At 47.0% G+C, this 14,236-nt stretch overlaps 3 protein-coding genes across 4 annotated transcripts; 2 read left to right on the top strand and 1 right to left on the bottom strand.

The window, feature by feature from the left end:
• The first annotated feature begins 111 nt into the window (after window positions 1-111).
• vash1 (vasohibin 1) lies at window positions 112-4,677 on the top strand. Of its 2 annotated transcripts, XM_076161549.1 has the most exons (8): window positions 112-245; window positions 587-965; window positions 1,388-1,476; window positions 1,677-1,733; window positions 2,066-2,140; window positions 2,468-2,849; window positions 3,317-3,426; window positions 3,511-4,677. In XM_076161549.1, the coding sequence occupies exons 2-8, from the start codon at window positions 759-761 to the stop codon at window positions 3,581-3,583; spliced, it is 993 nt and encodes a 330-aa protein (XP_076017664.1). In that variant the 5' UTR covers window positions 112-245; window positions 587-758; the 3' UTR covers window positions 3,584-4,677. The 2 variants fall into 2 exon arrangements, with proteins under 2 accessions (XP_076017664.1, XP_076017663.1); XM_076161548.1 differs by having other exon boundaries at window positions 112-965.
• A 916-nt stretch (window positions 4,678-5,593) lies between these two features.
• Window positions 5,594-9,859, bottom strand: angel1 (angel homolog 1 (Drosophila)). The gene is made up of 10 exons (XM_076161522.1): window positions 9,776-9,859; window positions 8,092-8,856; window positions 7,793-8,013; window positions 7,624-7,693; window positions 7,099-7,535; window positions 6,861-6,990; window positions 6,596-6,706; window positions 6,467-6,500; window positions 6,200-6,360; window positions 5,594-6,118 (listed from the first exon to the last, which is right to left on the bottom strand). The coding sequence occupies exons 1-10, from the start codon at window positions 9,840-9,842 to the stop codon at window positions 5,982-5,984; spliced, it is 2,133 nt and encodes a 710-aa protein (XP_076017637.1). The 5' UTR covers window positions 9,843-9,859; the 3' UTR covers window positions 5,594-5,981.
• Window positions 9,860-10,648: 789 nt separating this feature from the next.
• On the top strand, window positions 10,649-14,024 carry lrrc74a (leucine rich repeat containing 74A). The gene is made up of 13 exons (XM_076161747.1): window positions 10,649-10,757; window positions 10,894-11,060; window positions 11,148-11,255; window positions 11,374-11,467; window positions 11,593-11,642; window positions 11,730-11,811; window positions 11,902-11,987; window positions 12,071-12,265; window positions 12,348-12,443; window positions 12,549-12,692; window positions 12,785-12,889; window positions 13,043-13,128; window positions 13,427-14,024. Exons 1-13 carry the CDS (start codon window positions 10,649-10,651, stop codon window positions 14,022-14,024), a joined length of 1,920 nt encoding a protein of 639 aa, XP_076017862.1.
• Window positions 14,025-14,236: the final 212 nt, after the last annotated feature.

Genomic DNA, 14,236 nt, shown 5'->3' with positions numbered 1-14,236 from the left:
CTATTGGTTCCGCCCACCGCGTTGTCGTATCTCGGGTGGGGAGAAAAACTCACGCATCCTTTGTCTATCCGGCTGAGCTCATCGGGTCGATGGGGCGCATGCGCGGTTAGAGGGAGGTCTGGGAGTGTCACTCTGAGCGGCTCTTGGACCTGGATTCGAGCCGCAGTGACTGAAGCCAAGCGGAGCATCTGGGCAAAGAATGGAGCGGAGGACTTGAGGACATGAATCCGGAAACGCGGACCTAAGTGGGGATGAGTAACAATGATCGGAACTGACATTCAATCACAGCAGAGTCGATTTTTCCGGATGCCTGCGATGCGAATGACCTTTGGGATAACGGTGCCGGGAATGATTGAATCCTATTAGTCTAATAATCCGCGAGTAACGTCTCTTACAGGCTGTGATTAGTAATGTACATTACGCTTTAGACTCTAGACACATTCAAAGATAGTTGAGCTCATATTTTTACAGGCACGTTACATTACCTCCAAGTGCCAAGGAGTTTTTGCAATAATCGCTCATAAATGCTCCATCTTCAGCTGCTTCAGCCACAATAACAAAGGTCAGTTCCACCTTCTTCTTTCAGGACGCCGCTGCGTTTGGCGTAAAGGTGTGTAGGCACACTGGCTGCCTGTGCTGGGTGTCATGAGTTGGTCATCTGTTGTGGGGGCCTCCTCAAACCTGCCAGCAGATCAGCACTGAAAGGTCCAAGACATCCGTCAGGACATTCCTGTGCCAGCACTCCCTGTGGAGGAGGGATGCTGAGGGCCACCGCCGGCTCTGTGGATGAGGAGGACGAAGGGGAGGAAGAGTTGAGGGACGGAGGGGTGCCCTTCTTTGTGAACAGAGGAGGTCTGCCGGTGGATGAGGAGACTTGGGAGAGGATGTGGCGCCATGTGGCTCGAGTCCACCCCGGGGGAGAAGCTTTCGGGAAGGAGATGCGAGGTGCTGCTGACCTGCCCAAGGTAATGTATCGCCCCTTATCATCCATCCGTGCTGCTCAGTGAGGCACCATCGCAACGTGGAAGCTTGTTTGACTACATGTTCATCAGATTTGAGTTCCAGCATTATGGCGCCATCCCAGTTGATAGTTAGAAACACTGAAAGCCACAAAGAATCCACTATAAATGGACCAAACATGAAATATGAGGCCCCTTTCCTGCCACTCTGCCACACTCAGTATGTTTGCACTCTATGCAATGTGATGTTAGATTCAATTATTGTCAACCTCGTGAAAGTGGCAACCCGGAGCACTTAAGACACTCTCACCATCAGTTACACTGAATAGCGACGAATCCGGAGGTCGAACAAGACAACATTCTCCGGCTGCAGTGAATATGGTGATTGTATGGCTGTAACGCCGTTGTTTGGACCCTCTGTCCCACAGATTCCAGTACCGAGTGTGCCTACATACCAACCTACCGCCGTTATCCCACAGCGCCTGGAAGCCATACAGAAATACATCAGGGAATTGCAGTATCCTTTAAGTGAGAGCCTGGCTGGGTCATGAGGTTCATAGCATCAGAACAATTACAATTCAGCGTATTTAAGTGGAACAGAAACTCATGCATAATTAACTAACAACCTTCAGTTACCACAAAGTATCTGAAACGTCTGTCTGTTCTGCTTTTGCCATCTTCTCTCTCTGGTGGTTTGAACTTAACTGCCTTCCACAGGTACAATCACACTGGAACACAGTTTTATGAGATTAAGAAGAGTCGGCCTCTCACAGCGTAAGAAAGATGTTCTTCTTCCCCTTCTGTTTTGGCCCGAGCTGCTTGACGCCTGATGCATGTGGCTGAGCTGTGTGCTTCAGCTGTTTCTGGCTCTGGCGTCACGGCTGAACGAGTTTGGCGACGGCGGCGAGCAGAAGCCTGGAACGGAAACTTCAGCTGACCTCAGTTTATTCGATTTAGGGGCCAAGATTTTATTTCATCAGCACATGGAAAATGTCTGTGCTCGGCTGCATGGAATCAATAACAGTGTTCTTAGTGATGCTCTTATGTCGTATAACATGATCTAATACATGATACCATACATTAAAGGGGGGCGCTCTTCTGTGCAGGTTGATGGACATCGCTAAAGAGATGACCCGCGAGGCTCTGCCAATCAAATGCCTGGAGGCGGTGATCCTGGGGATGTATCCTTGCACCAGCAGATCAGGTTGCATGGCAAATTGTGATGACTTCAAATCTGTATGCTGATGTGCTCACTTTAGTCTTCATCAGTGTCTGCGGAGACAAACGGGACAGGGCAAGAACTCTGTCTCATGGCAGATTTGTTGGATTTTGTATTGAAATTCAGCATCGATTAGACATCACTTAATCAATCGTGGTGTCACTGTGCTGATCCCTTTGATGTACTCTGTTGTGTTAGAGTTCATTTCAGATGATAGAATCGAAGTCCTGTGACAGTTAAGATTTTATATTTACAGATTAAAATGTCCTTAACCCAGCCGGGGGTCCAGTTACCTCACCAACAACATGCCGGGTGTGGAGCGTTTCCCCCTCAGCTTTAAGTCTCAGTTCTCAGGGAACTACTTCCACCACATCGTATTGGGGGTTCACAGCGGGGGGCGCTTTGGTGCGCTGGGCATGAGCAGGAGGGAGGAGCTCATGTTCAAGCCGCTGGAGTTCAAGACGCTGATGGATTTGGTGCAGGAATACGAGGGAGCCTACAGGGGCTACTGGCACTCACTGCGCAAGGTCAAGATCGGCCAGTATGTGTCCCATGATGCTCACAGCGTGGAGCAGATCGAATGGAAACACTCCATACTGGACGTGGACAAACTGTCCAAGGAGGAGCTGAGGAGGGAGCTGGAGAGACACACGCGAGACATGAGACTGAAGGTAAGAGTGCAGTTTAGGCTGGGACGCAAGGTCACAGAGTTTCCCATTAATTTAAGGCATTTTGAAGTTAATGTGCTCAGTTTAAGCCTCAGTTGGGAGCTGATTACAGTCTAACCCTGCCTGACAATGGAAAATCTGATTTGTCACCTCTTTGTCATGCTGTTTCCCCGTGCATGGTGACACTGAGTCGACCTGCTATTTTTGGAGCGATTGTGCTGAAACGATGCACTCATCTCCTCTCATCACTAACATAATAAAGCCTGCCGGGATGCTGAGCTGTGTGTGTGTGTGTGTGTGTGTGTGTGTGTGTGTGTAATAAAACTAATGTGTCTGCCCTGCTGTGCGTCATGCATGGCTCCATCAGCAGAGTGCTCGCCACAATCACATTAAAGACATGGGAAAGAAGACTTCAACCGTTCTGCCTTTAGTTAATGAAGATTAAAACTTACAGCCAATTGTTTTTGCAGATTGGAAAGCCTGCGCCTCCGTCTCCCACCAAAGACCGGAGGAACAGCATGGGGTCGCCCCTCAGAGGCCCAAACAGCCCCGTGCGCAGGATCAGCCGTGTGGAGAGGCGGTAAGAGTCATCATCTTCATCATACTTAATTAGGTTATTCATACAAAAGAATGCAAAGTCTCTGATATGTTTGTTTTGTTACAGATCCTCTGCAGAGAAGAAGGTTTTGGAGCAGAAACCATCCAGAGACATGAACGGTTATCAGATTCGAGTCTGAAGAGGAGTTTTAGTTGGCCTGTTATGTTACAACAAGGTACCCGGCACCTTTACTTCTATCTATGTATGTATGATTTTCTAAATGGACCTATTCACATGATGTAATGTTACATAGGTCACCAGCAGCATCTGTCACCCTTCCTGTCCCTCTGCCCTGTGTGTAATGGGTGCTGGCAATATTTCCAAATTATTACAACACGATCACAAGTCCAGCAATTTGTACTTCGTGTTTTAAAAAGAAGAATAACAATGCAGAGTTTATACAAAATGTGAATTACGATGTCGGGGCGTGAAGACTGCTGAGTGTGAGTGTGCTAGAGGACATATCATGCCTCATCGTGTTCAGCTCCGTGTGCAGTGTGTGTGTGTGCGTCATCATATCGTACTGTAAGCGTGCGGATACTTGTGATTTTAGGAGAGCACTTGCTTTTGTAGTTTTCAGACCACAACCCTGGTGCCTTTTATGACGATTCCAAGAGAAGAAACAGGTTGCCGTAGTAACAGCTGAGGCGTAGTGTGTTCAGCATGCGTTATACCTTATTTAAATACAGTGAGGTACATACATTACACGTGTTTAATGAGTATGAAAGCGTCTGATGAGAGTATGTGAGCCGGGACACTTGAGTTATTCTGTTATACTGAAGATAAAAGCAGGAGGCGAGCGATGGCGACGCGTTTGACGTGGACGCCACCGCACCTCGGAGGGAGGAAACGAGAAGAAACTTTACTATTAAACTGCTTTATATATATGATATTTCTTTTCTTTTTTTTTACACTTTGATTTGTAGCAACTTGATCCAATATTTGACTTGCCTTAAGTGGTATCCAAGCAACTGACTTCCATTTAGGCTAAGATGTGTCAACATTTGTTAATAGCACTTTTGTACTTTTTAAGTGGAGATCCTGTCATTTTGTACTTCCCTCAGTATTGATGAGACCACTGACCTTTACCACACACTCCTTTCAATACGTTGCCACCGACAACATTTTTGTGTGTGGGTGTTGATTTTTTTTCTTCTGTGCCCTTTAATGTAATTACTTTGAACAAAAACACTGCATTTAACCGACACTGTCACAATAAAAGAAAACCCTCAAGGTGGCAACAGCTCCTTGTGTTTGTTTGTTCTATTCTGTGATGAAATACAGACATATACATTGTATTTAGTGTAATTAGCTTCACCTTGTGCCAAAGATGAGCCATGTCCTGTGTCTGAGAGCAGTAGATTATTAATTATTCAGGGCTCAGGGAGGCTATAGAATGCTTGTTGCTCTCCTGATCATTGAGCCTCTTCAACAAATCCCAAACTAAATGGATTCAAACCAACGTGACACGGCAGCAAGTTTACCAACGAGGCCTGAAGCTCTGCTGCACTCACCACAACCGACAGAGACAGAAAAGGAGCTGTTAATGTTGGAATATTCTGTTGCCTTGGTGACTGAAGTGCAGTAGTGCAATACGAGAGAAAGAGAAACAATGATTAATTTTTCCTGCCGGTGGATTCCAGATGTCAAACGCCTTCACCACCACAATCACACACACACACACACAAACAAGCAGAAGGCTTAGTAATCCATTTACTACAAACCTACTGACCCACTAATGCTTACACACAGCCGGCACCAGAGGCTGCACACCAGTCATCTCCTCCACAATGAACTTTTCAACACTTATTGCAAAGAACATCAGCAAACAAAGAACAACAGAGAATCAGTGAGGAGGGAGAGGAAGATGTCCTCCAGATGGGGAAACGCCTTCACAAACATGTTCTATCCTGCTGAGCCACTCTGAGCCCCATCACGCATGAACACTCCACCATCCAGATGAATTATTCATCCATGCATTAACCACACACACACATACACACACAGAAACATGCACACATCTTCTCCCTGACAGACTTGAGTGCAGCGGGATGCGACGGGCAGAAACAACATTCAGGTTCCAACCTCAGACACCACAGCAGTAAACAAAGCCACTAGGAAGCCACAAATGAATCCAAAACATCTTTAGTTATATTATCTATACATCTCAAAATATAAATCTGACCAGCATGGAGAGGAAATCAAGTTTTAAAGAAATAAAAAAGAATTCAGAGTTTCTTAACAGCAACACAGACGGGTCAGTGAGAAACACCAGCAACTACAACTCAAATAAAACATTGACAGCATCAATAATGACATCATGCCACAAACCTAGTGTGCATGAACAATCTAACCTGCAGATATTCAGTCTTAGCATGCTTTCTTTGGCTCTTTTAAACTAAAATCGCTGCTCTTTGCTCAATGTAAAAAACAAAAACAATGGTGCTCCAGGTTCAAACCGCACCTAAAAGCAACATTTGAACAAAGCTAATCAGCTCTGGCGTCCATTACAAGGAATTCCTCTGCAGTCCTTCCCATCATTCAGCGTCCAAAAGCAGCTGGAAGTTGGTCAGGAGGCTGAGATGGTCAGAGGGGAATATGTGACTGGGAAGACCGTTGATTGACCAGAGGACGTCCTCAGAGGGGAGGGAGAGACAGCCGAGCAGCGTCAGTCCTTCAGAGAGAAACAAACATCAAAAACATCAAATTCATTTAAAAGCTGCAGAGTGACGAGCTTCATTTCACCTCCGTGTACCTTTGAGATCACTGTGTGGGCGTTTGGGGCTGTAGAAGATGTAGTCCACCGTAGCTGCACCTTTGGAGTGCAGGGTCGTGACCTCCGACTGGCCGGAGCCGGGGAGGACGTGTGTGTAGGCCGACTGCAGGTCCAACCTGTGGCTGATTGTGGTTCTGAACCTGTGAGACAAATAAATGCTCACATCCCGTGTCCACACATCTACGTATTCAATGTCTGACACAAAGACGCAGTAAAGACATCAAAATCCAAAACAAATGAACTGACCTTTGTTCCTCAGATTGATTTTCCTTGGATGCGTCTGTGCAAAATAAGAAAGAGCCCAAACATTACTGATGACGTCATATTATTTCTGCTGTATCTTTAACTACCTTTACACCACTGTACACACTGTACCTGGCGTGTCGTCGGTGACACCTGGTATCTGCTCCAGCTTCACGGGACGAACGCACGCCGCGGGACAGAAGCGCAGCTGCAGCAGGAAGTCACGGCTGTACTGATGTTTCCCTACAAGTCAGAGACAACACACACATTGAAGGTAAACGTAAGGCTTCAAACAATGGCTACCTTTACATTTGTCTGTACTGCGATTAAGGCAAAAATGCAATAAGTGAGACATTTACTGTGTATCATCTATGTATATGTAAATGTATTGACTAACCTGAGCTCTCAAGCATCTCCTTGGCGACGGTGTACTGGCAGTTGTCGCCGATCCCCAGACTGCTAGGCCACAGGGGCGCAAACAGTCTGTAACACTGCGTTTGGTGCCACAAGTTCTCTTGACCCGATATCTGTCACACGCAAAGAACAAACACACGATTACACACTCCCACACACTGCAGCATTACGACACAAAGTTTGAGGAAGAACTGGATGGAAGCGAAGTGTTGCCGCCTCACCGCCCATGCTGGCAGACCGTTGTAGAAGAGCTGCCTGGTGGTGATGAGTTGGTACAGAGGCGCGTTGGGGACGGAGTTAAAGTCCCCGCACAGTACGACGTTACAGTGTTCCCCTCCAGCTTTGCAGGACCTGAACACGCTGTCCATCTCTGCCAGCATCACGCCCAGCTGAGCCAGCTTCACGTCGCCCCTCCTCGGGTTAAAGAGCAGGTGTGTGTTGGCCACGCAGAGAGGTGGGCCCTTGACCTTTGACCCCTGCGGCACCACTGGCCGGAGCAGCAGCACGATGCCCACGTTGTGCCGGTCCAGCAGCTCCGTCTCCGGCCTGAAGAACTCCAGCGCCGTGATTGAAATCTCTGAGAAACGGTCGCCGCGGTAGCAACTAGCACAGCCGTCCGTCTTATCGCCTGTGCGCCGCTTGTACACACAGGTGTAGCCTGGAGTCAAAGAGGAGGAAGAACACACTATATGTAACGTTTTTAGTGTTATAACCTCCAAAGTGACTGTTCCACTTCACTGACCTACCCATCTGAGACAGGGCTGGATGGAGCTGATCATGGTAGTGGTCCTCCTGCACCTCTTGAAGGCAAAGAATCTACACACAAACAACTCATTACTGCGTCGCTACCAATGAGAATGAACCTGTATTTAGTCTAAGCTGGCCTGAGAGAGACGCGTGGATCATTTCACTCACATCTGGCACCCATTTCTGTATTTCCTTCAAAAGTAGACTGCAACGGTAGCTCCACTCCAGCACCTCCAGGGGGCAGTGTGTGTACAGCTCCTGATGAGCCTCCAGAAGGTCCTGAGCCAGGATGTTGTAGGACATGACAGTGAAGTCAAAGGCGACCTTAGGGAACGGGAGAGGGGCTGCAGCGGCACCTTCATCCACCTCCTCCCACAGTCTCCATGTTACTGAGCAGAGGAAGAGTCTGAGTTACTTCATAGAGGGATTTTAAACAGCTAAGAGTGAAACATCAAACAGATTCTCACCTTCAAAGGGATCTGCCTGCTTTAATGTCGGGTAATAGCTCATGGTGGGGAACTGCCATAGTGGGCACTGCAGCTCCTGTGCCAGTCCAGGACCTGCAGGGAAGTGCCAGGCAGGCTGATCATGTCCAAACCCACTGTCTTCAGTTGGACCGTCTGAGAGAAGGAAGGACAGAGCCAGTGATGGGCTGCTGGCCCCATCAGGATCAAGACCTACGCATGTATCCCAGCACTCAGCTTCTTCTGCTGGAGCTTCAGCTGAAGGGTTTGACTCGTCGATAATTAGTTGCGTCGTTTGTTCCTCCAATGGACAGACGGTTGCTGGTGTGTCGTCTTCAGCTGGCTTTCGGTCTCCATATGCCAAAGGTTCTTGTGGACCTGTCACAGGGGAAACATTCGCCTGGGCAGTTGTTTGCTGGATATCTTGCTCAGAAATTTTCACTGTGTCTTCTTGATTTCCATCATGCGTCTCTGCTTCTTTCTCCATTTCTGCCCTCTGCACCTCATCCGTCTCTAAAAGTCTCTCACTCTCACACAAACCAGCCGCCCGCTCCTCTTTATCCACGTCAGGTAGTAACCCGCCTTCCTTTCCTGGACTTTGTGCTTTCATCCCTTTTCCCATTTCTCCACTCGATCCAGGTCCTGGATCGAGTCTCTGGTCCAGCGGGGCTGTCTGAGACTGCTCGAACCTCCTTGTTGGGGCACCCACACCATCCCACACAGCCTTGCCATTAACCTGTGCAGGAGAGAGACGCTTCTTCAAGACGTCTGTGGACGTAAATGAAGCAGAATAGGGTCAGAACGTCACACGTGAAGCATTTTGATGTCAGCAGCTGCATCTGTGCCATCTAACCTTCATTCATTGTACCATTAATGTATTGAAATGTGCTTTTGTTTTCTCACTGGGCATCTAGAAGCCTCAAAGCAATACAAGCACACAGAGGAACCACAAGCAGGAGACAACATCCAAAGAATACCACATTTTTAAGGTTCCTGTTATGTAGACTGCAGGGTTGTTGAAAGTATCAATACTGACATTTTTTTAACATCAACATTCATTGTCCAAAGGCTGCATATGAACTGCTTCACACTTGTTACTGCACACAGAATTCATACTTTTACTGTTTACAAAAGATTGAACAATTCACTTAATAATAAATCCTTTTATTATTTGTATGCATTGGCATTGCAATGTATAACAGTTTAGGAGTCTGTAGTTGCTTAAAGATAAAACACATCTGCACCGTTTGCATTGTGTTTATGCCCAACCAAGAACCAAGAACACTTGCATGCGTGACGTCTAAAGGTGGAAATTGGTAGTTTACGAGCGGTCCCTAAAGGCAGCATGACCACATGTGCCAACTTAAACAAGCCGGGCTGTGAGAACTAACACAACAAATGTCTCCCCGTTCGCACAACATGCTGACGTTCATATCGCTTTGCCTTCACTAGCAGGCACAGAGTCAAACGTCATGACAGAAAAGAGAAAGTTACCGAAAAAACAAAGACTCCCAGCTGCTCAGACTGCAGCTTTAAGTTAAAAATAGCAAACATTTGTCAGCTTGTGACCTCCTGGCAAGTGCTTAAACGCACCACACACACACCCGTACGCCCACACACACGCACTTTGGTTTGGTGAAAGTTCTCAGTCAGCACACTCGGACATGCTTGCTCAGTGACATCTCACCTGAGCCCCAGCTGCCGAGGAGCCGTGTTAGCGGGTAGAGCGCGTAGAATAACAGTGTGCCAATCATGCTTCTGTGCTCTGATCGGCGCATGCGCACTGTGGAGGAGAGGTTGTTGTGGATGGGGTGGGGGGGTTGGGTGCAGCTGAGGGGGGGGGGGGGGGGGGGGGGGGGGTCAGTGTCCAATGTCAAACGTCACTGGTGTGGAGGATTTGTTGCTTAACATCTATAATAAAACCCTGAAAATTACCTCCAGAATACTGTAAGATCCCTCTCTAGTATAAACTCTATGTGACAGAATACTACAAATCCTCCTATTAACATCCTCCTGTGATAAATATAAAATTTAAATGATCACGACAAAAACAAAAACACATGACTTCGACCATAATGAGTGAAATAAAGACCCTAACCCAGCCTGTCCACTGTGTGGCGCTGTGCTGTTGGACAATGTGAAGGGATAGGAAGTGAGGTAGTTACTGTTCTCACCAGGGCCATGATGAGTCAACATGTCCTGGACTATCTGCCCTGTGATTGGTCCACATTCACTCCTGCAGGGTGTATTATATTTGATGCTGACTGGCAGTATGATAACTTTACAACAGTCTAAAAGTATTATTATTATTCCCTTAACAAAACGCCACACTGGACATCAATATGCTGAGTTTATGTTGGATAAATTCAGGATTATTACCATAGTGATGCATGAATGATTGATGTCACTATCGGATACGTTACCTCCTGGGTTGAGTTACCTCCTGCACAGCACGGACGTATTCCCTTTCACAGCACCAGCTCTCCCTCTCACCACACAAATGCACTGAACACTCTTTATATTCTGTCTGCTCTTCATCCTCATCTTGGGAGAAGCAGAGATGTCCACGCTGTCTTTTGAGTCCCTCAGTGTGAACGATGACGGCTGCACATCCCAGACACAGAAACACAGTGTGAGGGACGAGCAGGACACAGACGAGGACTCTGATGGTGAGGAGCAGATTAGGGCGCCAGAACTAACTCTTCAATATATTTATAGATTCTTAGATGTGAAGCTGATGCAAAAACTATCCAGCTGTTAAATTAGCAAAGTGTCATAACCTAGATACTGGTGTGTCTTTGTCAGAGAAGGATGAGTTGAAGTCTGTGGCTGAGGTCTACCTGCAGGCCTGCAGCATGGTGGGCGTTGTGCCCGTCTCTTACTTCATACGGAACCTGGACAGTCGCACCATGACCCTCAGCCATCATGGACTGGGACCTCTTGGGTGTAAGGCACTCGCTATTGCTTTGGTGGTGAGTTGAACAATAGATGAATAGAAAAGTCACTAAGCCTGATCGTTTAAACTCACTTACTAAATCTGCTGAACCCTTTGTATTTAGTCTGACATGCGCATCAATGTTCTGGAGCTGGCAGACACACACATTCTAGCTGAGGGGGCCAAGTGCGTTGTGGAGATGCTAAGGGTCAATCTCACCATTGAGCACTTGGTATGTACTGTGTTATTGCAGGTGTAATATCATCCACTAGAGGGCGGAGCTGCTTTTCAGATCCCAGCTTTACTACAATAATGTGCAACACAAACAACATCATTATGTGCTTTTCTAGGATTTGTCCAACAATAATCTGAAGTCTGCAGGAGCTGAGTGTGTTGGTAAAATGCTGCAGGACAACATTTCAATTAAGTCTATGAAACTCTCAGGTAATGCATAAGCAGAAAAATCATCCTGAAACTGTAAAATCATACATTATTTCCTATGTTACATGTACATTATTAGTGCTATAACACCTATTTTGTGTATTTTAACACATTTTCTTTACTAATAGGAAATGGATTTATTGATGATGACGCTAAATTCTTTGCGGATGCCTTGTCAGTAAGTTGTGAGTAGTGAAATCACCAAACCCATCCCCATTAAATGTCACATTAGCTGTTTAGTAGTTGCTGGTATTTGTGTCTTTAGATCAATCACAGAATAAAGGAGCTGGACCTGAGTCATAATGAGTTCTGTGGGAGAGGAGGGGAGCATTTGGGCCAGCTGCTGGGTAGGTAACACACACACATTTACTCCACAGTGTCATACTACACCCCAAGAATAAAGAGATCAAAGAAACAAACACCTTTCATTTATACAGCAAACAATGAAGGTTTGGAGTTGCTGGACCTCAGCTGGAATCATCTTAGAATGAAAGGAGCTGTGGCTTTCTGTGCCACTCTGAAGGTGTGTATGTATAAGAACTGTACTTGATTGTTGACTTGGTTTACACACACTTGATCCCATTTCCAAGCATTCTACATGTTAAGGTGAATACAACCCTAAAACACCTGGACTTGTCTTGGAACGGCTTTGGGAACGAGGGGGCCCTGGCTCTGGGAGAGGCCCTGAAATTCAACAGCACCCTGGTGTATCTGGACCTCACCAACAACCGCCTGACCAACGAGGGTGTGGGCATGCTCTGCAGGGGACTGGAGGCCAATGACTCCCTGCGGGTCTTACTGGTGGGTGGTATGGAGCATATACTGTATAGATAGAGTCAGTATCATGCAGGTGAGGTCATGCTTTATCCCTTCACTTCTGCAGTTGGCGTACAACTCTTTGACAGTCGAAGGAGCTCTGGCCCTGATTAACGTGGTGAAGAACACGCCCAGATCTGCCCTGGAGGAGATCAATATATGTGTGAGTGACTCCTGAATCCTCTCTTTGATAACTTTGGACAATATTTTCCATCCCAATGCCAATCAAAGATGACAGTGTTGGATTATTTCTTGTTTATCTGAGCAGAACGTGCTGGTGAATGAGAACTTTGTGCAGCTGTTGGAGCTGATCTGTCTGGAGCATCCCAGTCTGGATGTGGAGTATGGAGGTGTAGGAGGCTCCATCGCTAAGAAACCTCCTCAACGCCCCAATCCAATGAAAGTCATCCAGGTCAGTTTGCTCATTTGTTCGATCAAAATCATCAAATCTCTGAATATCTAACTGCATAAACATTCAGTATATTACTAAATTTTGTCTTTCAGGATTATCTGGATCAAAGGAAGCTCCGTCTGTGGGATTTCTTTCGGAACATTGACAAAGACGGCACCATGCAAGTTCCTGTTTCTGACTTCAGGAAGGCCGTTCAGGTTTCTAACTAAACGTCCCTTCGTTGAGTCTGCAAAATCATTTAAACAACATGTACAGGATCACCAGATTACAAATGAGTTCCATGTAAACATGAGAAGATAAGAAGGCATAAGTGACTCATTGTTCCTTTCATATTTCTGAAACCATCACAGCAATCCTCCATTCCTTTGGATCGATACCAGATTGAGGAGCTGATTGAGAAACTCGATCGGGACCGGACAGGAATAGTGGACTACAGGTGAGCAGGTCTGGAGACAGACCCTCATTACTGCCTCACAGAGGGGAGCTGCTTGGTTTATTGTTGGAACGCTCCCAGTGTTGCTCTAGATTATGTTAACACTTCAATCACTGGTTTTATCTTTATTTGAATGATTTATGAGCGACATAATGAATGTGGGAAATCATCAGATGTCAGGTGTCAAGTTGAGTCACAGGTGTGTGTGTGTGTGTGTGTGTGTGTGTGTGTGTGTGTGTGTGTGTGTGTGTGTGTGTGTGTGTGTGTGTGTGCGTGTGCGTGTGTGTGTGTGTGTGTGCAGGGGACTTGCAGACACCAGGAAACAGATGATGAGAGACCATCGCCGCCAGCTGAAGAAGGTTGAATCGCGTCAGAAGAAGGAGAAGCAGAAGAGCGATCGCATCCTGAAGACCTTCCAGAGTGCAGTGGAGGCGGTTACACCTCACGGCTCCATGGTGATGTCTCCAGGAGGCACCAAAGAGGACTCCGGCGGCCCTCAGCCCTTCTCTGCCACCCCTCTCAGCTCCTGGCACCATCTTGTCATGTCCAACAGCAGCCGCTACTCCGTCACTCACCTGAGCAGCGACCCGGACCACCAGCCGGGCCTCACACTTCGCCGGCCCACCAGTTCTCCTGCCATACGCTCCTACTCGCAGCCCAACCTCCAGGACGACTCCCCTCGCAGCGCAGGCGCCAAGTCCATCTCTGCCCAGGGCGTACGCTCCGACCCAGAGACCAGCCACAGTAAGATCAGCCCCACGGCAAACTACCTGACCAGGTCACGACCCGCTCTGGGCTCCAAGCACAACGAGCCCAAGACCAAGAAAGTGAAGAAGAAGAAAATAATCAAGAAACGTGTTGGTAAAGACTCACAGAAACCTTCACAAGCAACCAAGTGACTGAGTTTGATCCCTCACATTGTTATGACATCACACTTTCTCAACAAACATTGAAGTGGAAGATTTTGTTCTCAAATGTGAGTAATAAAAGTAAGTTTGTCTTGATAATCGCCTCATTCATTACTTTACTACTTTGCACACATCCGTGAAGACGAAAACCTTACGCAACACCTGGGAACTTCGTCAGGTAAAGATCCACCTTCATCACCTGT

Source organism: Genypterus blacodes, unplaced genomic scaffold (assembly GCF_046128005.1).
Source record: "Genypterus blacodes isolate CSIRO-AG114 ecotype Tasmania unplaced genomic scaffold, CSIRO-AGI_Gbla_v1 ptg000112l_1, whole genome shotgun sequence".
In the NCBI taxonomy this organism is placed as follows: domain Eukaryota; kingdom Metazoa; phylum Chordata; class Actinopteri; order Ophidiiformes; family Ophidiidae; genus Genypterus; species Genypterus blacodes.
Note: the sequence above shows the minus strand (reverse complement) of the source record. Positions and strands in the feature narration are given on the sequence as shown.